Here is a 23,416-nt window from a genome sequence, read left to right as displayed (position 1 = left end):
TGCCAGTAAGGAAAATCACTTTATTCTGGCTCTTTTGCCCTTTGTGCTAAGAATCATAATGGAAGGGAGCAAAGACATTAGAAGCTGAGATCCAACGTAAGATAGGTTCCTTTACAAGGTAAAATTGCGGGGGGGGGGGGGGGGGGGGGGGGGGAAGGGACTTAGGGTGTGGTTCAGTTCAACCTAATCAAGAGTAAATAGCTTAAGGGGCAGCTAGGTGGCGCAGTGCATAGAGCTCAGGTCCTGCAGTCAGGAGGACCTGAGTTCAAATACGACCTCTGACACTTGACACTTACTAGCTGTGTAACCCTGGGCAGGTCACTTAACCCCAATTGCCTCACAAAAAAAAAAAGAGTAAATAGCTTAAGAGTACGAATGTAAAGACAGTACTGAAATTCTGACTGGGATCATTAAGGGAGTGACAAGTAACATTTGGTATTAATAATTTTCTGTCACTAGCAACAAAAATGGGGAAGCTGGAACCCAGGGAAGGTTTGAGCTGTGTATGTGAAGGGGATGGAGCTGGGAAAAGATATGATCATTTTCATTTTAATCATCTTTGGGCCTCCGTTTCTTCAACTATAAAGCAAAGAGGAAGAAAACAAGCATTAATGAAACAAACTTGACAAATATTATCTTATTTGATTCTCACAACCCTTTGAAGTAGATGCTTTAATTAGCTCCATTTTACAGGTGGGGAAACTGAAGTAGGCAGAGGTTAAGTGACTCATCGAAGGTCACACAACTAATGTGTCTGAGGTCAGATTTGAACTCAAATCTTCCTGACTACAGGCCCAGAACTCCACCACCTATTGTTTTTCAAGTCATTTTAGACTCTACATGACCCCATTTGGGGTTTTCTTGGCAGAGATACTGGAGTGGTTTGCCATTTCCTTCTCCAGCTCATTTTACAGATGAGGAAACTGAGGCAAACAGGGTTAAGTGACTTGCCAGGGTCATACAACTAGTAAGTGTCTAGGGCTAGATTTGAACTCAGGACTATGAATTTTTCTGACTCCAGACCCACTTCACCGTCTATCTGCCCTGTACCACCTAGTACTCCATAAAATGAGGGAGCTAAAGTAGATGATCTAAGGTCCCTTTCAGCTATAAATCCTGTGATCCCAGATAATAATTGAACTTAAGGGTGTAGATGAGATCATCAAGGGAAAGAGGATAAAGAGAAGAAGGTCTAGGAAAGGACTTTGGAAGACACCTATATTTTTAGGAAGTAGGAAGAGGAGGAGGATCCAGGCACAGAAAATAAAGAAGTCAGAACAGTAGGGGACACTAGTGAGATAGAAACCAAGGCATGGGAGAGCTCTAAGGAGGTGGCCATGTTCAACAGCATTAAAAGCTTCAGAAAAGTCCAGGAAGAAGAGGATTGAGAAAAAACCACCTGATTTAGCAGTTAGGAGATAACACTGGTGATTTTTTTTTTGGTCGAGGGCAATTGGGGTCAAGTGACTTGCCCAAAGTCACACAGCTAGTAAGTGCTATGTGTCTGAGACCAGATTTGAACTCAGTTCTTCCTGACTCCAAGGCCAGAGCTCTAAGCCATGGGACCACCTAGCTGTCCTTAACATTGGTGATTTTTAATGGAGGAGTTTCAATACAGTGGTCAGATTAGAAGCCAGACTACAAGGGGTTAAAGAGGCAGCTGGTACAGATAATTACACTTCAGCAGGGAAAGAGAGGAGAGATATAGGATGACAGCTTGAAGGCATGGCAGGACCTGATGAATGCCTGAATTTTTGCAAGTGGTTGCTTCCCCTATCAATCCTCTCACCATGAAAGGATAAGAAGAAAACAGAACAGGAGAGATAAAAGACAGAAGAGAGGGATAATGAATGAAATGTAGTCCAGATCCAGTCACAGGATGTTCCCCCTCAAAAATGTAGCCCAAGTTCAAGGCAGGCTTTGTGGGCCTCAGACACACAACTCATGATCAGTTGACCAATATTTTAACTGAACAGCCCCAAAACACACTATTTCAAAGCAAAAGACATTTAATTAAATAGCAGAGCAAAACAAATGACAAGGAATGCCCTCCTATACATAGACTCTACCATTACTTATCACCCCTCCAATGGGAGAGGGAACCTCTACATAGGAAACACATATATAAAGGGCACACACACGGGAAACATATGTGCATAGCCAGGACAACTTGTATTCCTAAGGTGGCATACTTTAGGATGTCCTCAGACTATCTGGGCAGCCTGGCAAATGTCATCCGACTGTGGGCTCCTGGCTATTCTCTCTGCTCATCCATCGGTGTCTGAGGTGCTCTCTATAATATCTCTTAAGGATCTCTGCTGCCACCTATTAGTTTTTAACTGACTTGCTGCTACCGCATACCACAAATTCCCTTTTCTCTTTCTGAGAGGGGTTTTCTGGCTTTGTTAGCACATAGTGCCAAAATCAAACTCCCTTTTGGTTGCCCTTCTCTGGGCAGTATCCTTCCTAAGATCTGGCACTCAGAATAAAACGTAAAACTCCAGGCGTGTTCTCATCAGGGCAGAGTACGAAAGGACTTTTTCCTCCTTATTTCTGGAAGCTATGCCTTTCAATGAAACCTGGGAGCCCATTAGCTATTATATTGGCTGTCATACCACAGTGTTGACTCAGATTGAGTTTGTGAGGCATTAACATTATCAGATAGTTTTCAGGCAAGATGCTAAGGAAATCAAACTTCCTCAGTTTCATACTTCAGAAGTAGATTTTGACTTTGCAATTATCTCAACTGAATTTCATCTTATTAGGTTCTGCCCAATGTTTAAGCCTGTCAAGGTCTTTTGGGAGTCTGACTGCCATCCAGCTTCCTGGCTCTGGCTGGTCTTGGATGGAGGCAAGGCTATTGAGTGAATGCAAAGTTCTGGCTTCTCCCTCCTCCTTCTAGTTCAGCTTTGACAGCTGCATCATCCTTAACAAGTCAAAATGCCAGTTGGACCCACGCCCCGTGTCATGTCGCTTTAAGAAGCGGAGAACCACGCCACCTCACGGGACTCCTGGACCGGGCAAACGAAAGCGCCCGAGACGCTGGTCCAGAAAGCGAAGGAAGACGTGGCTCGGTTTGAGCCTCCGCAGTCCCTGTAGCTCAGGCAGGCGGAAGTGGAGCAGCGCCGCTTGCCGGAAGTGGCTGCGTTGTTGCGCTTGAGGTCTGTTTGCTGCCTCCGGCCGCCAGCGTCTCGGGAGCTGATGTGACCCTCGCGGCCCTCCTGGCCCAGGTGAGTCCCCGGGACGTGGGAGGCGGATTCTCGTTCTCCTTCGGCACGTCATGCCGTGGCCGACCTCCCGGAGGTGCACGACATTCTCCCATGGCTGCCCGTAACTGCCACGGGGCGAGCAGGAGTTTGTGACGTCGCCGTGTTGGGCCGTGGCGCAGTCTGAGCCCCCGACGCCCCCGCGTACGAGGCACGGCGATCCGACACCGAGGATTGAGCGGGGGCAGCCGCCTTTCCTGGAAGGCGGGTGTGCGGGCCCGGGACTCCCGGCGTTTTCCCCAGGTGTTACGCACCGTGGGGTTGCAAGCGCCGTGCACTGAGATCCCTAACCTGTTGGGGGTGGGGCGTGGAGCTGGGGCGTGGAGCTGGGGCCTAAGATCCCTCCGCCCGTGGCAGAGAAGGAAGGTGTCACTTCTATATTGACTTGCAGGCCCGGTACGTAGAGATAATTTTCCTTATCTCTCTCTCCTCCTCCCAGCCCGGGCCTTAACCCTGCCGATTACCCCGGCGGGAGCATCGGGCACTGCCCACCCTGGTTTTCTTATGTAAGCAGCCGCCTGCCCTCTTAGCACTATGGCGGAAGAGGATGCCGTCTCCAGGCTAGATGATGTGGCCTTGAGTTACCCTCTCTAGGCCTCTGCGCAGCAGCAGCCTCCTGGCCTGGCCGGGAACCACGCCCCTCCCCCTCCCTCCCGCAAAAGGTGGCACGTGATGCCGAATTTCACTGTGAGGTTGCTTTAATTTCTCGTCGCCTTTTTGATCATCGGTAGAAAAGATGAAAGCAAATGACCTTTTGGGGGGGGCGGGGAACCCACCTAGGCAATATGTGGTGGTGTCGTTTCGTTTTAGAATTAAAAATAAGGCCTATCCCGGTAAAATCGTCATCAGTCTTTTACATAACCATTCCTCCCGACCTTCGTGCTTATTTGACATATTTGTCTTTTTCGGCAGGGCTATCTGCGTTATTCTCCAGGATTTTTGTTTGTTTTTCCCTGGTTGAGCCCAGGGCCACTGCTGGTGAAGGATGAGGACTAATTTCTGTTGGGTTCTGGTTTTTTTTTCTCCCCTCCGAGTATTTGTTTGCTTAATCCTTTCCCTTTAGGGGAAGTAATCATATCTCACTCTAGCCTTTGGTAGGAAGCTAAGGTGGATTCTTGAGAACTCCTTTTTGCACCTAGCTCTGAAAAGCCTGTTGGCTAACAATCTAGTGGAGTATGTTGGGGCTGTTGATTGAGGCTCCGAGTGAGGGTCCTGGTAATGCTCTAATTGTCTGAGTTCCTTTCTATTCCGTTTTCTCTGTGTGTGTAAAGTGAGGTTGATGATACTGTTAACAGCAAGGTGATAAAGAATAAAAAAATGGAGAGTAAAGAGAATTACTGGCACCTTGTGGCCGTAAAATAGAATACTGTATGACTGTGTAAATGAACCAGCTTTTCAAAATCGAGCAGGTCTGTTTCCTTTACAGTTTTCCCCCTTCCATTTAGTTTTTTTTTTTAGTTTTTTTTTCCCCTGTTTTTTGTAAGCCCATTAAATTATGGCAAGGTCATAAGTTTTCAGATTAACCCGCATTGCTACCAAAGGAATCTGTGGTGCACTAGAAATCTTGTATGTCAGAGGTTGTATATCAGAGCAGTGCAGGTGATTGTTCTGTGAAAGGTGAAAGAGGCTTCCGTGAAGCTCAAGCTAGATGTCAAGGACTTGTGATGGGGAAAAACTAAGGTACTGATTGTTTTGCTCCCAGTGTTCTGAACCTGGCTTTTCTTGTCAGCTCCCTGAGCAAACAGCTCAAGAGGGGTTTTTTTTATTTCTTCCCCTTCATACTCTTTTTCCATTGTTTCACCTTAACCATTTGTCACATCTTGTTTGGCTTCTACTTATTCCTTTTTCTCACCTCTTTGTTTTCTCAACAGTGTTCAGGCCTCAATTGGCAAGCCTGGGAGTAGGGATACATTTTTCACTGAAACACATAGAAGTAATGCTCATTAGGGAAGCAGTTCCCAGACTGTGTATGTGTAATCCTGATGATGTGCACCACTTGAATACATAGGTTTAAAGAGAAAACGATGGTGTAAGTGATATTTTTCTCCTCCAGATTATGAAATATTATATCAAATGTATTAAAATATTTAATGCATTATTATTCTTAATTAGTGTATTAAAATATTTAAATGATGCATGCCTCATTTTTGGCATGAAAACAGGTTTAGTTTTCTCTATTTTCTTTAAAAACCTCATGTTATTCTTTTATCTCTGTTTTGTGCCCTACCCCTGATTTGTCCCACCAACAGCAATGTCTTTCAGTCCTCAAAATGCTTTATAGCCAAATTTGTTTTGGAAATGCAGTGCTAGAAGTAGTTCCTCCTAGACTCTGGTAACTTGTTGACTGGCCTCCTGCCTAAGAGAAAGGTCAGTTTTTTAAAAAATAGCATTTTATTTTTTCTGATTACATGTAAAGATAGTTTTCAACATTCATTTTTCGTAAGATTTTGAGTTCCACATTTTTCTCCCCCCCCCAAGATGGCAGGCAATCTGATACAGGTTATACATGTGTAATAATATTAAACATAATTCCACATTAGTCATGTTGTCGAAGAAGAAATAGAACAAAGGGGGAAAACCACAGGGGGAAAAAAAGTGAAAATAGTATGCCTTAGTCTACAGTCAGACTCCATAGTTCTTTCTCTGGATATAAGATGGCATTTTTTATCATGAGTCTTTTGGAATTGTCTTGGATCATTGTATTGCAGAGAGGAGTTAAGTGATAGTTGATCGTCTAACATCGTTCCTGTTACTGTGTATAATGTTGTTCTGGTTCGGCTCACTTCACTCAGCATCAGTTCATGTAAGTCTTTCCAGGTTGGAAAGGTCCATTTTAAGTCAGTCCCTCACCAGATGTTCTGAATGGAGAACAAAGAGTAGGTGCCCCTGCATGTGTGGGCACAGAGGTTCCTCATAGCTTTTCCCAAGGAGTTAGAACTGTGGAGTCAGAACTTCACAGATGAGTTAATTAAGACCTAGTTTTTTAGCAGAGGCAACATGAGATAGAGAGCAGGACTTGGAGGGGTCAGGAGATCTGGGTTCAGAACCTGACAGACGTCTCCCAAGTGTGTAACTGTAGAAAAACCACTTTACTTCTTGGGGCCTCAGTTTCCTTGTTTGCAAAAGAGAGATAATCACGTGCCCATCGTTTCTCTATTAGGGCTTTGTGAGAAAATATTTAAGTACTATATAAATGTGAATTGTTAATAATATTTTCAGTGTGTTTCCCAGAGTGGACTCAAAAAGAGGTGAGCTGTGTCAGCCTAGAGGGGAAGGTCCAAGGCAGTTTTGAGGAGCGTGCTGCCTCGAGGCCACATGTGGCCCTCTGGATCCTCAAGTGCAGCTCTTTGAATCCAAACTTCACAGAACAAATCCCCTTAATAAAAGGATTTGTTCTATAAAACTTGGTGTCAGTCGAAAGGCTGAACCCAAGGACCTAGAAGTCCCCATCCCTGGTCTAAGGTCTTTAATGGAGTGCTTTAGATGCTATCCATGGTTCTGTTCTGTTAAATAGTTTTATCAGTGACTTGGATAAAGATGTAGATGGCATAATAATCAAATTTGCTGATAACACAAGGCTATGGAGGAGAGGCAGCATATTGGATGACAAAGTGGGATGCAAAAATATCTCAATGTGCTAGAATGATAGGACAAAACTAATAATTGTGAAATTAAAAGTGAAAATTATTGACTATAAAGCTCTGCAGTTAGATTTTTAAAAAATAGCTAGACAGAAGTTCATGCAAAAAAAGGCCCAGTGGTTTTAATGAGTTGTAAGCTCAGTAAAAGTCAGCAGTGTTACCTAGCAACCAAAAAATCTAATGTGATCTCAGGATGCATTAACAGAGGCATGGGGGTAGAATGAGGGACATGATAGTCCTATTGTCTTCTCCCATGGTCAGTTGATACCTGGAAAATTGGATTTGGTTATGGACACTGCATTAAAAAAAACACATCATAATTGAAAAAAACTGATCAATATCTTTGCTTTAATATCACCTTTATTTTCTTTTTAAAAAAATTTTATTAATTTATTTTGATTTATCAGCAATCACTTCCATATGCTTTTGAGTTGAAAATTTTTCTCTCTCTTCCTCCCCCTTACCCCCCCAAGACAGCACACAGTCTGATATAGGCTTTACATTTACATTCCTATTAAACATATTTTCACATTAGTGAAGTTGTAAGTAAAAATTAAAACCAATAGGAGGAACCATCAGAAAGATGAAACAAAACTCAACAGAAGGTAAAAATAAGTGATAGCGATTTGACTTCCATAGTTCTTTCTTTGGATGTGGGCAGCATTTTCCATCCCGAGGCCTCTGGAGATGTCTTAAATCCTTGTAATGCTGAGAAGGGTTCATTTTAACAATATTAGTCACCGTATAATGTATCACCTCTTTTTTCAAATATAATTTCTCTTCCTCATTTACTCAATCATCTATCCCTTACAACAAAGAATAAAAGAGAAAAAAAACAGTTTAGCAAAAACACATCAACTTAATCTGACAGTATGATATAGTCCACACTTATAGTCCCTTACGTCTGCAAAGGAGGGGGAAATGCATCTTCTCATCTCTTCCTCAGGGCCCTCAGCCTGGTCACTGTAATCATACAGCATTCAGTTTTGTTTTGTTTTGTTTTTTTCCGCTTACTGTTGTCATGATTGTGCATGTTATTTTCCTAGTTTTCCTTGCTGTACTCTGCATCATTTTATAGTAAGTCTTTCTGTGCTTCTGAATCCTTGCTATTCATTGTTTCTAATAGCACGGTAATATTCCATTGTATTCATGTACCATTCTAGACACTGCATTTAAAAATTAATAATTTATTGATGCTGTTAAAAAATGTCACTGTCACTTCACTCTGATCCAGTTCTCCCTCAAAAAAAAAATCCTTCCTTGTAACAAAGAAATATAAAGAAAATACTTCAACCATTGACTATGCATGATAACATATACTTCATTCCGTATGTATATTTGCCACTTCTCTGCTGAGAGATGATAGATACACTTCATTGCTAGTCCTCTGACATCAAGATTGGTAATGACATCGATCAGAGTTCTGATGTCTTTTGGTGCTGTTTTTCTTTACATCATTGAGGCCATTGTGTAGATTGTTGCTTCTACTTAAGTCATTCTACATCAGTTCAAACAAGCCTTCCCAAGTTTCTCTTAATTCTTCATATTTGCTGGACATTGGAGCACGTCCTGAGGGAGACAGCCAGAAGAGGGAGGGGATTGAAGGCTGTTTTTTACTAGCATCATTTGAAGGAATGCACAAGAGAACCCTTGGGTTGGGGAGGAGAGTAGGCTATCTCCAAACATTTGAGAGCTGTTATGTTGAAGAGGATTGGATTTAGTCTATTTGGCCCTAAAGGGAAATTGTAGACAGCTAGAGGTAGGTGTGTGTAATGGAAAACTTCCTGACTAGTTCCAGTGGTGGACAGGGCTTCCTCCTTGGGGAATGGGTGAATGACTGCTTGGAAAGGGTCCTTTTCCATCACGAGTTAGACTAAACATCTTTTGATGTGTTTGATGCACTATACAAAATGTAGAACACCAATTAAAATCTCACATTTCCCATTTCTGATCAAAGAAAATCAAGCAGGATTGCTGAATCCATTATTTCATGACATTTCATGAGCAAGGTTAGGTCCAATCTGACTATTCATCCCCACAGATGCACCTCATGTATTCTAGCATTCATTTGTAACTAGACTGCCTGGTAGAAAAATTCAGAGTACACGTTCTCTCATTTTGGATTGAATAATCTATTAGGCACCAGATTTTCCATGACTAGAAATTCAAGTTTCAAATGTTCTGTGAATTAGTCTCTTCTTGTGCCTATATAGACATAAACAGATATTTCTCTATCATTACTTTTTTTTCCGCATGAATTTTCTTTTTCTTTTAAACTGTGAAATGATTCAGTTTATGGAGACAGAATATAAAACCCTTTGAGACTTCCTTCATCTCTTCAGAAATAATAAGGCAAGAGTTAACTTTGGTTGATTGTCTAGTGCGTAATGTTGGCTTTTAGCAGAAAAACAAAGACTGGAGTAAGCCTTCCAACTCTTTAAAAGGATAATCCTGCTCTCAGGGATGTTATCCTGTCTTTACTAAAAGTGGCTGCACTTCTGAAGCTATTCAGCTTCCAGAATCTCACTGTAACAAATCTGGGCAGCAGTAAAATAAATCTGTTCGTGTGTGGATAGTAATGGTTGATTTTCTGGCCTTCTGTCACCTCAACATCTCTTACCTGGTCCTTCTGCTTATCTTAAAGCACTACAACGTCCTAGTGCCATCTGCATTAACAAAGATTCAGTTGTGTTCAGTATCATTTTTGTGTGAGGTATGCTATATTCTAATTTTTAAGAAGTGGGTCATAGAATATATGGTAACTCAGATGATTTGAATAACCAGAACATTCCCCTCCTCAAGCCTGCCAGGTAGCAGGGAGTTTACTTTATAGTTTTTGTGATTGAGACCCACCTGGACACAATGCCTATACCCACAGGTTCTATATTGACCAGGATTACCAGACTCAAGAACAGGTACAACAAGAATGTCATGGAAAAGAACTCTACTTTGCTGATAGAACAGCAGCATTGGCTGCCATAATCTGTGGGTTCCTCCTAATGCTGTCTCATACCAACAGGGGCATGTTGCCTAAAGCCAAGAGTTTGTCTTCTCCTGACTTATGGAGTCATGTGCCCCAGATCTTTAAAAGAGGAAATCAGGCCTTTCTGGTTATTGGATGTTATGTGGCTCTCATATAGAGTTTCTTCAGAGGAAGAAGAAGAAGAAACAGGTTTGGCTATGAATGTGAATTGTGCTAAGGGAAAGAGGTAATTGATCAACATTTGATTCGCTGTGAACAGGTATAATCTGCCTCTTCCACTGGGATAGCTGAACATCCCTTGCTCTTTGAAAGAAAGGAGGTGACAGACGTTCCTCTTCTTTGGGAACAGAGCTTTATTCTGGGAGCTAAGCCTGAGAGTAGCTTCCACTTCCTGCCCTGTGACTTAGTGGATTTGAAGCCCAGTGACAGTCACAGGTCTCCTTCCTGGATGTTCAGATGCTGTCACAGCTCACTTGGATTGGGGAAGAACATCCTGGAGCATTGGAAGAATTGCCCTCTAGCTAAGTTTTCCTTAAAGAAAAGGACTTCCTTGACTTCCAAGAACCAGAGATATCTCTGCTTAGTCAATAAGCATTTATTGAGGGGCAGCTGGGTGGCGCAGTAGATAGAGCACCAGCCCTGGATTCAGGAGGACCTGAGTTCAAATGAGGCCTCAGACACACAACACTTACTAGCTGTGTGACCCTGGGCAAGCCACTTAACCCCATTGCCTAGCCAAAAAAAAAAAAAGCATTTATTGAGCACTTACTCTGTGCCAGGCACTATGTTAAGCTGTTGTTGGGGTGGTCATGTACTATCTTGTATTCTACTTTCTAGTTTGTGTTGCTCCTGAGGCAACCTTTCTTGTCCCCAAACAGCACTTTTTTTGCAGTGTCCCCAAAGATGGAATTGGCAGCTGTTTTGTTCCCAGACTTGTGATGGAAAGTTTGGCTTCATGCCTGTTTTCAGGGCTTAAATCTAAGAAGCGTTGTGTTGGTCCGACGTCATTTCTTTGAATAAGGAAGCATTCTTCTCTCCCTCCATCTCCTTTTCTACACTCTTCAGGATTTCCCTATGTTAATTCATCTATCGTTTTGCTTTGGAATCCCCCATGATTTTTGTATTGTCCTTTATAGAAGCTGATGCAGAAATGAAATAAAACTTAACATTATTGCTAATGAATTGGGTGGTATATTTTGTTATGTGCCAGATTTCCTATAATGGTAACACTATTAATGGGTTGGTCTGTATGGTTTGGGTTTTTTTTTTTGAGTCCATCACAATAGGTGGAGGCCCCACTCATTCTTCATCTACCCTTTTTTCAGTACCTGGCACCAATTCTGGCGCAGTCACTTGTGATCCATGGCTACTGTGATAATATGCCGAAGATTTCCAAGTAGGATCTGCAGGACAGCTGCATTGTCAACCACAGCCGAGAACCAAACCAGGAAAAAATGGCCCGTTCAAACCTCACAAGATTGTGTTCAGACTCCTGAAGAGATCGGCATTAAACCCAAAGCTGCTGCCACTCTCAAGCTCTTGAATCCTCTAGGTTACCGATTATTGTGCAGTCCCCTTGCCTATAATAGTACTGAAAGAGTGGCCAGAGGTGAGAGCACAAGACATGGTGAACATGGTCCTCCAGAAAAGGACAGCTCTGACGTTATCCAGAACCCTTATTGTGTCCCCTCTTCTCAGAGAACGCCAAGGATCAGAAATGCTTTCTTGAATTCAAAGACCAGTGAGACTTCTGTTCCTAATGTGGTACAGCTTGGCAGATTGCCGGTAATGAAAGAAGATAATCAAGAAGATGATGTGGAAGCTTTCAACACCTTTGAAGACCCTAGAGTTTTCCTCAAGCTAAGGCCTGAGTACCAGCATCACAGCTACAACAAATCTGAGGCTTGGCAGGCCCTGTCCATTGAGGAGGGTGAATTGATTTTACACAAAGTGACAGTATTACAAAGTAATCTTCAGTCCCAAACCATCGCTGATTACTTTGACAAATTGAGCTCATTGCCCGCGGAGCAGCGTTCTGGACTCTTTTCCAGTATCAAGTTTACCATGCTGTGCCAATTAAGCCTGAAAAACATAGAACTCTTTGAAGCGTCAGACCTAATAGGTATTTTGAAAGCATTTGTTCGATTGGGGATCCCTTGCTCCCACCCAATGCTAGCTACATATGAAAGAGAGTTTTGCCGTCGAGTATGGGGTATGAAGCTAGATGAGCTTTTATTGGTGGCAGACCTGTGGCGGTGCTTAGGCCATAGCGTACCATGCTTTTTAAAGATATTTTTCAGTTATCTTAACTTGCATTGGAAAGATCTCTCCTTGTCACAGCTGGTGCACTTAATTTATATTATAGGTGAAGGTCGGCAAGTGCCTCAGGACTTAATGCAGAAACTAGAGTCGTTGGTTCTCAAGTTTTTGGATTTACTCAGTGTAGAGGAGGTTGGCACGGTCTGTTTAGGGTTCTTCAAATCGAGTAGTGGTCTTTCTGAGTATGTCATGCGCGAAATTGGGGACAAAGTTTGTGTCCAGATGCAGCATTTGAGCAACTATGCCTTAGTGAATATACTTAAAATGTTTCGCTTTACTCATGTTGATCACATAGATTTCATGAAAGAGTTTGGACAGATTGCCCCTCAGCGTATCTCTTCCATGGGGGTCCAGGGTGTCATGCACCTGACTCTTGCCTGCTCAGCCTTACGCTTTCTGGATGAAAGAGTCATGAATGCTGTAGCTGCTTCATTGCCTCCCAGGGTGGCATATTGTCGGAGCAAAGATGTGGCCAAATTTTTGTGGTCTTTTGGAACTTTGAATTATGAGCCACCTAATGCAGAAAACTTTTATTCCAGCTTTATAGGTGAGATTCACAGAAAGATGCCTGAATTTAGTGAGTTCCCTGACCACTTGTTCACCAGTTTGCTAGGCTTAGCATTTACTGAACGCTTTCCACTGGATCTTCTTGATTTTGCCTTGAGTCCAGAATTTGTCAGGCTAGCTCAGGAGAGAAGTAAGTTTGAGCTTACCAAAGAATTGTACACTCTTGATGGCACTGTTGGGGTTGAGTGCCCAGATTACAAAGGTAATCGTCTTAATGCTGAGCTGCAGCGAGAGGGGGCAGTGATGCTGTGGAATTTAGCAAGACAAGATATGACCTCCAAACCTGAATTCCTAGAAGCTCTCTTTTTACTTAAGACTATTTTAGGGGGGCCCCAGTATATCAAACATCATATGATTTTGCCTCATACACGATCATCTGATTTAGAAGTTTGGCTTGATGTCAATAATAAACCTCTCCCTTTTAACCAAGAAGCCATACCAACAGACGTGACCAGAACTCACCTGAAACACATGGGAGTAAGGCTTACAGATGATTTGATGACCCAGCTTTTAAAGGGAAAATCAAGCACACATCTTCAGGCTGAGGCAGAGGCTGGTGAGAATGCAGGAAGGATAGAGAAGCCAGTGCCTCTAGGTGGCTTTTTGCCCAGAGGAGGAGATCCAGAAGGGGCCAGTTTGTGTTCCTTAACAGGGCCACAGGCAGGGGTGTCAAAGTTGGCCATTCAGGTGACAAATAGGAACCAGTATTGCTTTGGTTCTAGGCACCTACTTGGGCTGCACAACATGAAGAGGAGGCAGCTGAGAAGGCTTGGGTACACCGTGGTGGAGCTGGCCTTCTGGGAGTGGTTTCCTTTATTCAAACGGACACGTTCAGAAAAGCTCTCCTATCTTCATGAGAAAGTGTTCAATTCTGGCTTCTGAGGCAACAGGGGATCTGCCCGCCATCACCCTCACGTCCCAGTTAACAGGCAGCAGGCTATCCTTAGCACTTAGAAATGATTGTGCAAGCCAAAGTGGAAGTGAGGCATTATGGGAAACCAAGTAGCCTAGAGCAAAGATGAAATAATGGACCTCTCTCTCCATGTGGCTCTCCCCTGGCAAGGTTGAATCTGTATTGATATTACCTGATTATGCAAGTGGATATTTGCTTGATGGTATTCCCATTGCATCAATAAATGACTTAAAGTTATATATCTGTCTCCTATTTCTCTCATGTTGGCTAGGTATCGTGCTTTCTTATTTATCTGCTGGGACTTGTTTCTGAGTTTTCAGAATGAAAACATAATGAAAAAATCACTACTACAGTTCGTGCCCAACTAATTTTGGTTTGCAGATATTTCATTTTTAAATGTGAGCATGGTCCTAATGTTCATTTAAAAATATAAACATAATCTTAAGTTTTCTGATATCTCCTTTTGATAGTCTGGTAAAACCTATAGATCTCTTGTCAGAATAATGTTTTTAAATGCATGAAACAAAATATATAGGATTAGAAAAAAGTGCACACATTTACATTTTTTCCATTCAAATTCATGGATTCCTTGAAAAATTATCCACAGACACCAGGTTAAGGACCCCTGCTCTCATGAGAAGCACATCTGGCTTCCAGCATCTCTAGGGGTAACATTGGCGATTACAGTAACTTTTTTGCTAAATGTGTGGTCCAGGTATTTTATTTCTAGAATCATGGAATCATCTTTTTAACAACGATAGTAATAATAATTGACATTTAGCACTGAAGTTTGGAAAACACTTTACATACATATCTCATTTGAGCCTCACAATACTGTGAGATAAGTACCACAGATACTGTTATTTCTTGTTTATAGGTGAGGAGACAGACTCAGGTTAAATTGCTTGCCCCTGGACCCACTAAGTAAGTGTTTAGAGGTGGAGTTTGATGCGAGGTCTTCCTAACCCTAAGACCAGTACTTCATTGGCTGTACCTTACTGCCTAAACTACACAACAGGAATTTGCTATACATAACTCCCTGCACTAGGCAGACATCAGGGAAGACAGATAAGAGACCATGTAACTACCCTTCAGGCTCTTACAGTCTAGGATGGGAGAGAAGGCATTTGTATAAATAAATAGAATGCTCCTACATATAAAATACAATATATTAAGGCCTTAGAGACATATGACTAAGATGTTTTTATTTAGTCCACCAGTAAACATTTATTAAGTGCCTACCTGTGCCAGGCATAGTGCTAAACATTGGGAATACAAAAAAAAATCAGAAGACACTCCCCACTCAGGGAGCTCATAGGGAGATAACACACAAAAGGGCTGTGCACAAGCAAGCTCTATATAGGATAAATGGGAAATACTAAGATTATTTTCATTTAACAGTGTACTTAAGAGGCATCCCAGCACACCAAGTATGGTGAAAAGAACTGTCGACTCGGAATTATGAGAACTGGGTTTCAGTCCTGGATCTGCCAGTCTTTATGACATTGAGCAAATCATTTAACCTTTGGATCTCATTTTCTTACTTTGTAAAATGGGAATAATACTTATACCTACTAGCTGCCTCAGTTTGTGTGAGAATCTGAAAATAATTAGTGTGTTAAATACTTTGTAAACCTTAAAACATTGTATAACTGTAAGCTGCTATTTTGCCACAAGCAGAATACTGTTAAGCACCTAAGGGGAGAGAGTTGACATAATTATAATACCAAATAATGTGTGCTTAAACATTGTTATTAGCATGCAATGAAAATGTTAGGTAAGATCTGAGAGGGAAAGGTCTCCCTCCCCCTCCCCACTTCCTGAGATCCACCATAGAGATTCCCAGTAGTATTGAGCAGGGCTTTAAAAGTTGAGTAGGAATTAGAAAGGCAGAGGCTTGATCATTCCAGGCAGAAGGACTATTATGAGCTAAAGCAATAGGCAGGAAACTTGGAGACATGTAATACCCTGAGCAAGCAGTCAGAATACAAGAATTTTTTTTAATAACAATATTTATTATCTGGGAATTAACTTACCAAAACACACATGTACTTATATAAAACAATTTTCACAGAAACAAAGGAAACCCAAATTACTGGAGAGGTATTTGGTGTTCATGGTTGTGTCATAGTAATATAATAAAAATGACAGTAATATGCAATTTTGATTATAGATTTAAGATTTTTAGGAATAAAAATACCAACAGAATATTTCACAAAATGAGATTAAAAAAACCCAAAAATAAAATTCACATCTTCAACAATAAAAAGGAACGACACTTCCTCTAATCTGAGGCCAAATTTTGACCTTGAAGTCTGTGGAATCAATGCAAGCGCTGGCAAGGCTCTGCTGAGCCCTAAGGGGCTGGAAAGAATTAGGCCCAACAATTTACTGGGTCTCTCATATAATAACCTAACTATTTAGAGAGGTTCATCATCAGGTAATCAGTAGAATACAAGAATTTGAGAGTTAGAAGGGATCTTAGTGGCCACTTCCCAAATAGGCATAAATGGAATCTCCCCTGTAACATAGCCAGCAGTGTTCATTTTATCTCTGCTTTAAAGACTTCCAGTTAGGGGAAACCCTCTGCCATTTGAGGCAACCCATTCTGGTTTAGATCAGCTCTAATTGTTAGGAAGCTCATCCTCACATGGGGCCTGAGGCTGCTGTGGTTGGAACCTAGAGTTCATGAGAAGGTGGCCTCCCTTAGTAGTACTTGGTCTGTAAGGATGACTAGGAGATCCAGCTAACTGCCTTGTTTTTTGTGCCTGTGCTTATCAGATCCTTTTTTTCCAGGCAGTAGTAAGATAAACTACTTACGGACTGGGTTCTGAAGCCGTTCTTTCTTTGTTATCCAGATGTGCTAATTGTCTAGAGTGTCACAGCTCCCTTAGACTGATCTAGTTGAGATAAGCCTTGGTGTTGGGAGATCCTTTACCTTGCCTTCAGGCTCCTCTGTTCCACATTTTTTCCTCATTTCTTTTTTTTTTTTAAAGTATTTTTTTATTTGTCCTTTTTTCCCCCCTTTCTTTTTTCTTTTTTAAGGCAATTGGGGTTAAATGACTTGCCCAGGGTCGCACAGCTAGTAAGTGTCAAGTGTTTGGTGTGAGGCCAGATTTGAACTCAGGTCCTCCTGACTTCAGGGCCGGTGCTCTATCCACTGCGCCACCTAGCTGCCCTTAAAGTATTTTTTTAATATAGCATGAAAAGGCTATGCTTCTACAGGGAAGCTGTAATACGTAGTATACAGGAGATAAGGCACACACTGGAATGCCAGCCTATGGACACTTTGGCCGAGAGGTCAGGGCAGACTGGGCCACCTCCTCCGTGCACCCTCTAAGCCTTCAATCCTAAGGTCTTGTTTGTCTTTTAGCTGTATACACACATATTAACAGATACAGACATGAGACAGGGACTCATACATCAAGGCCACTGAGGCTGACAAAAATCAGTGGGTAACAGATGACAAGAAAGACAGAAAGCCACTTACCCACCTCAGTAATCCTAACACTAATCATTAGGTTAACTTTCTTAAAGCTCTAAGAACTCATGTACTACTGTGTTAGTTGTCTTTCTAGTATAAAATGTAGTGATTGTTGGATTAAATATTCATTTAGTGTAAAACTGGAGTCTAGCAGAGGGTTGGGGTGAGGGCTTCCATTCAGAATGACAACCACAATGAAATCTGTTAAGAATTAGGCCCTGTGCAAGGCACCAAGGGAGGATCATGGAAATCCACAACAACGGGCACCTGAGGATCTGGAAATTTTCTTCATCCATTCTCCTCCCTTGGTAGACCTCTTCCTGGAGGTCATTCCATGGACTGTCTTGTTCCCATTAGGAGAACAGTCAGGACCATGGTTTGTCTTGAGGGCTGGCAAATGGTCACGTGAGACAAGTTTGTCAAACAGAGACCCTCACCAGATGCTCCCTCCTTCCCCCACCCCCCTATCAAAATTGAAAATAAAAAGTTTAATAAAATGAGAGAGAGAGAATAGATTATAATTATATTACAGGAGACGGTATGGGTAATTCCAAGGGTCCAGGAGCTGGGCTTTTCTCCAGGAACCAGGATCTTGAGTCCGGTCATGAAGTAAAGAAGAATAAAATGTTCTCTGTTTGCTTCCTTGCTAGCAAATCTAATAGCTTTCCTTAAAAGATAATACTTCCCCAAATATGCATATAAATGAACTGTATAAGCATATTAATAGGTTTAAACACTTGAATAATATATTGGTTATTAATACTGATATTTTCATCCAAGGAAGACATAAAACAACAATATGGCTTAAATAATTGCAAGGATTCTTCTTATCAGAATTATGTACCAACTTTCATATAATCTATGTAGACAGTACTTCCTTCTGAATGTAGTTCGGTTGCATACTTTATACAGACAAAAAGCATTGTAAAAAAAGATTGAAAAAAGACAATTTCCCATCATAAATATTTTCTTGAGGATATACTCTGAGTTTGCAGAATATTTAAGGAAACTCAGCTTGGTTGTGTTCAGTGGGAGAACCAGGCCTTTCTGAACAGTTTAAAATTGTGAAGATGCCTCTTTTTAAAAACTCAACAACAATAAAAAGCAAGCCATTCCTTTTTTCTTTTCTTCTTCCTTTCTTTTCTCCTTTTCTTTCTTTTTTAGGCAATTGGGTTTAAGTGACTTGCCCAGGGTCACACAGCTAGCTAGTAAACGTCAAGTGTTTGGTCTGAGGCCGGATTTGATCTCAGGTCCTCCTGATTTCAGGGCCGGTGCTCTATCCACTGCGCCACCTAGCTGCCCCACTTTTCCTCATTTCTGCATGTTGATGGGACACATTCAATCCAGGCTCATATGATGAAGTTCAGAGTTCAGGCAGGGAAGATCATATTTCCATGACCCTTGGTCTTGGGAAGTCAGGGTGATTCCTCAGTCCTGAGAGTTTCAGAATCTTCAGATTTTGAAGAAAATGGGCAGTAACTTCACTAGCTAGGCTTACAGGGAGAGCTGGGGGTAGTTATCTAGCTTCATTGAGTGATAAACCCAGTCCTGTCCTTCCCCCCACTGCCAAGTCCCTGCTGGTGAGGAAAACCAAAATGTCGATTTGGGCCTGAACTATGTAAGTGCTTTGTCTTTGTGTCCCAATTTACCAGATAATTGTTTGATCGTCCACTTCTTGGTTTTGTGTGGGGTGTGTGTGTATGTATGTGTGTATACACCCCAACATTATGTCTGTGCTACCATACCTGATGTTTAGCTCTTTCTTGTTTTCCAAGTATTGATGAGAATGATGTGAAGAAGGGACCACAGACATAAAAAGTAAAACAAGCCTATAGATTTCCAAATGAAATCAGAACCTTTTCTACCTAACAAGTTGTGGTTTCCCTTTGAGATGAGATTTCTTTTTGCCAGAAGAGAGTTTCTCTAGAGTCCTCTCATTGCCAGAGATCGGTATCATAGGGTCATAGATGCCAAGCTAGAAGGAACCTCAGAAGTCATCTAGTCCCATCCTCTCATTTTACAGGTAAGGAGACTAAGGCCAATGGGCAGAATACTGATCTGGGTTAATGATATTCTATCTTTGCTGGGCATCCAGTGTCTGCTTAGTATTTGGTTGAAAACAGAGACTGTTAATGTTACCCTAGCTGGATTCCCCAAAGTTTTCCCTTCTATGAAAATTTCCTACCCAAGAGCTCCCTTTGGATCTCATAGATGGCATCCTGGGCATAGAAAACGGGTAAATAGAGAATAACAGGACCATTCATAACTCCAGCCTGGTCATGTTTAAAGACTATAGGACAGGCCTGTGAAAATGTCAGGTTTAAAGATTTTCCCCATAGGAAAGGTCTCTGCTTCAGTGAAAAAATGTAGAGGAGTCTCAGAGCTTTATAATTACCAGACAGCTTACATCAGAGCCATCAGAATGGTGAGGTTGCCTTTTGTCTTTATATTCTTTATGTTTTCTTTTGATGACTTCCTTCTTGGAGTTTTCTCTAGGAAAGAGGGATATTATTATATTATTATTATTATTATTATTATTATATAAAATAAATGAAATGGATGACTACCAAAATATAAAATACATAGATTAACAGAACAAGAAGCAGAATTTAAATGACCAAATCTCGGAAAAAGCAAATAAATGCTAAATTTCAGATAGAGGGTTAATGAAGAGACAAGATTCCTTATACTCCTGAAGTAGAGTTGGTGGGACTTAGTAACGAGGTGTATGTGGGGGGAAGGACAGAAAAGAGGAAGATGTATCAGCTTTTGTGAGGCTTTGAACAAGATGATTGAGAAGAATGATATTAACAGAAATTAGGAAGCCAAGGAGAGGAGCACGTTTTAGAGGAAAGGATGAATTGAATTTTAGCCGTGGTGAACTTGAGGTTGTAGCAGAACATCATGATGAAAATTGTATTCAGTTAGTTACCCGCTATGTAGAGAACACTGCTCCATGCTGGAGGAGATATTAATGAGACATTGTTTATTCCCTTGTGAAATTTAGAATCTCGTAGGGGAAATGTGACTCACAGGCAGGTTTGGTTTACAAAATAAAATATAGAGAATAAGAGGCAGAGAACAGACTTATGTGGGTCTGGGTGGTGGAGTAGGGAAGGAGAGTAAAGGCAGAGATAGCTTCACCCAAAAGGTAGCATTTGGGCCTCTGTCCAGAGTTAGGGAGCTAATGATATTCTTGCTGTACGCCACCCTGCTTATACTACTGTTGAGGTGTTTTGTTATATTCTTATATTTAATATTTTATTTTACATGTAACATGTAATTTGTTACAGTCCTAGTTACATGTAAAAATAATTTTTGACATTCATTTTCTCCCTCCCCACCAACCCTCATTGAGAAGGCGTGCAGTTTGATGTAGGTTGTATATGTGTAGTCATGCAAAACATATTTCCATATTAGTCATATTGTAAAAGAAAACACAGACCAAAAAAAAAAACCCAAGAAAAATAAAGTAAAAAAAGTATGCTTCCAAAAAAGTATGCTTCAATCTGTATTCAGATTCAGTTCTTAATCGGGATGGATTGCATTTTTCATCTGAAGTCCTTCAGAATTGTCTCGAATCATTGTATTGCTGAGAATAGCTAAGTGATTCACGGTTAATCATCTTATAATATTGCTGTTACTGTATACAATGTTCTCCTGGTTCTATTCATTACACTTTGCATCAGTTCATATAAGTCTTCCTAGGTTTTCTTTTTCTTTTTCTTTTTTTTGCATTTATTATTTTTTTTCTTACTAATTTGTTTAGTTTTAGTTTTCAGCATTCACTTCCAAAAGATTTTGAGTTCCAAATTTTCTCCTCTTCTCATCCCTCCCCCCACCACAAGACAGTGTGCATTCTGAACACCTCTTCCCCTGATCTGCCCTCCCTTCTATCACTCACCTCCTTCTCTTATCCCCTTTCCCTTCTATTTTCCTGTAGGGCAGGATAGATTTCTATACTCCATTGCCTGTATATCTTCCCAGCTGCATGTAAAAACAATTTTTAACATTTGTTTTTAAAACTTTGGGTTCCAAATTGTCTCCCTTCCTCCCTCCCCACCCACTCTTATTGAGAAGGCAAGCAACTCTGTATAGGTTATATGTGTGTAATCATGCAAACCACTTCCATAGTAGTCATGTTGTAAAAAACTAACTATATTTCCTTTCATCCTATCCCTGTCCCTCCTCAGAAGTGTTTGCTTCTGATTATCCCCTCCCCCAATCTTCTCTCCCTTCTATCATCTCCACCCCCTTTATCTCCTTCCTCACTGTTTTCCTGTAGGGTAATATAGCTTTCCATACACCCAATTGAGTGTGTATGTTATTCCCTCCTTAAGCCAAATCCTATGAGAGTAAGATTCACTCATTCCCTCTTACCTTCCCCCACTTCCTCTTCACTGTAAAAGCTTTTTCTTGTCTGTTTTATGTGAGATGATTTACCCCAATCTACCTCTGCCTTTCTTCTTATCCCAGTATAATCCTCTCTCACTCCTTAATTTTATTTTTTAGATATCACCTCTTCATCTTCAACTCATCCTGTGCCCTCTATCTGTCTGTCTATCTGTCTGTCTATAAATATTTTTTTTCCTCCAACTACCCTAATACTGACAAAGGTCTCATAAGTTACCAATGTCATCTCTCCCTGTAGAAATGTTAACAATTCAATTTTAATAAATCCCTTATGATTTTTCTTTCCTGTTTACCTTTTCATGCTTCTCTTGAGTCTTATATTTGAAAGTCAGATTTTCTATTCAGCTCTGGTCTTTTCATCAAGAATGCTTGAAAGTCCTCTGTTTCACTGAATATCCATTTTCCCCCTAAAGGATTATACTTAGTTTTGCTGGGTAGGTGATTCTTAGTTTTAATCCTAGCTCCTTTGACCTCTGGAATATCATATTCCAAGCCTTCTGGTCCCTTAATGTAGAAGCTGCTAAATCTTGTGTTATCCTTATTGTGTTTCCACAATACTTGAATTGTTTCTTTCTGGCTGCTTGCAATATTTTCTCCTTGACCTAGGAACTCTAGAATTTGGCTGTAATATTCCTAGGAGTTTTTCTTTGGGGCTGTCTTTCAGGAGGTGATGCGTGGATTCTTTCCATTTCTGTTTTACCCTCTAGAATATCAGAGAAGTTTTCCTTGATAATTTCTTTCTTTTCTTTTTTTTTTTGTAGTTTACATTGCATTCTTTTTTTCAAATTAATTTATTTTGATTTGTCAATAATCACTTCCATAAGCTTTTGAGTTTTAAATTTTTCTCCCCCTTCTTCCCTATCTCCCTCCCCAAGAAGGTGCGCAATCTGATATAGGCTATACATATACATTCCTATTAAACATATTTTCACATTAGTGATGTTGTAAGTAAGAATTAGAACCAATAGGAGGAACCACCAGAAAGAGGAAACAAAACACAATAGAAGAAAAAAATTAGCTAATAGTATGTTTTGATCTGCTTTCAAACTCCATAGTTCTTTCTTTGGATGTGGATAGCATTTTCCATCATGAGACCTTTGGAGATGTCTTAGATCCTTGCGTTGCTGAGGACTAAGTCTGTCGTGTTAGTCATCACACAGCGTGGCTGTTACTGTGTACAGTGTTCTCTTGGTTCTGCTCACTTCATTCTGCATCAGTCCATACAAGTCTTTCCAGGTTTTTCTGAAGTCTGCCTATTCAATATTTCTTATAGCACACTTATATTCCATTACATTCATATACCACAACTTATTCAGCTGTTCCTCAGGGACAGCCTCTCAATTTCGAGTTCTTGGCCACCACAATAAGAGCTGCTGTAAATATTTTTGTACATGTGGGTCTTTTTCCCATTTTTGTGGTCTCTTTGGGATACAGCCCCAGAAGTGGTATTGCTGGGTCAAATAGTATGCACATTTTTATAGCCCTTTGGACATAGTTCCAAATTGCTCTCCAGAATGGTTAGACCAGTTTTCACAACTCTACCAACAATGCATTAGTGTTCCAGTTTTCCCACATCCTCTCCAGCATTTATCATTTGTCATGTTGGCCAATCTCTTAGATGTAATATGGTACCTCAGAGTTGTTTTGATTTGCATTTCTCTAATCAGTAGTGATTTAGAGCATCTTTTCATATGACTATAGATAACCTTTAATTCCTTCCTCTGAAAACTTCCTGTTCATATCCTTTGACCATTTATCAATTGGGGAATGACTTGTATTATAAATTCTACGCAGTTCTCTATTTTAGAAATGAGGCCTTTATCAGAGACA

At 41.0% G+C, this 23,416-nt stretch overlaps 2 protein-coding genes across 5 annotated transcripts in view; both read left to right on the top strand.

Annotated features, from left to right (window-relative positions):
- Nucleotides 1-3,139: 3,139 nt before the first annotated feature.
- UBOX5 (U-box domain containing 5) overlaps nt 3,140-23,416 on the top strand; it is a 41,488-nt gene continuing 21,211 nt past the window's right edge. For 2 of the 3 annotated variants that reach the window (XM_021005375.2, XM_021005373.2), the window contains exon 1: nt 3,140-3,230. The gene's annotated coding sequence lies outside the window, so the exon portion shown is untranslated. Of the gene's footprint in view, nt 3,231-3,573; nt 3,663-23,416 lie in introns of those variants that run through there. The other variant, XM_021005374.2, reaches the window with a different exon arrangement.
- Nucleotides 3,141-13,926, top strand: FASTKD5 (FAST kinase domains 5). 2 transcript variants are annotated; one of them, XM_021005370.2, is made up of 2 exons: nt 3,141-3,230; nt 11,216-13,926. In XM_021005370.2, the coding sequence occupies exon 2, from the start codon at nt 11,253-11,255 to the stop codon at nt 13,656-13,658; it is 2,406 nt and encodes an 801-aa protein (XP_020861029.1). In that variant the 5' UTR covers nt 3,141-3,230; nt 11,216-11,252; the 3' UTR covers nt 13,659-13,926. The 2 variants fall into 2 exon arrangements, with proteins under 2 accessions (XP_020861029.1, XP_020861030.1); XM_021005371.2 differs by lacking the exon at nt 3,141-3,230 and adding an exon at nt 3,582-3,662.

The sequence above is a fragment of the Phascolarctos cinereus genome, unplaced genomic scaffold, assembly GCF_003287225.1.
Source record: "Phascolarctos cinereus isolate Bilbo 61053 unplaced genomic scaffold, phaCin_HiC Scaffold_9;HRSCAF=440, whole genome shotgun sequence".
Lineage (NCBI taxonomy): Eukaryota > Metazoa > Chordata > Mammalia > Diprotodontia > Phascolarctidae > Phascolarctos > Phascolarctos cinereus.
This window is presented reverse-complemented; position numbering and strand designations above follow the sequence as displayed.

Coding starts and splice junctions, on each gene's coding strand:
- FASTKD5 (XM_021005370.2), top strand. CDS start 11,253: ATGGCTACTGTGATAATATGCCGAAGATTTCCAAGTAGGATCTGCAGG.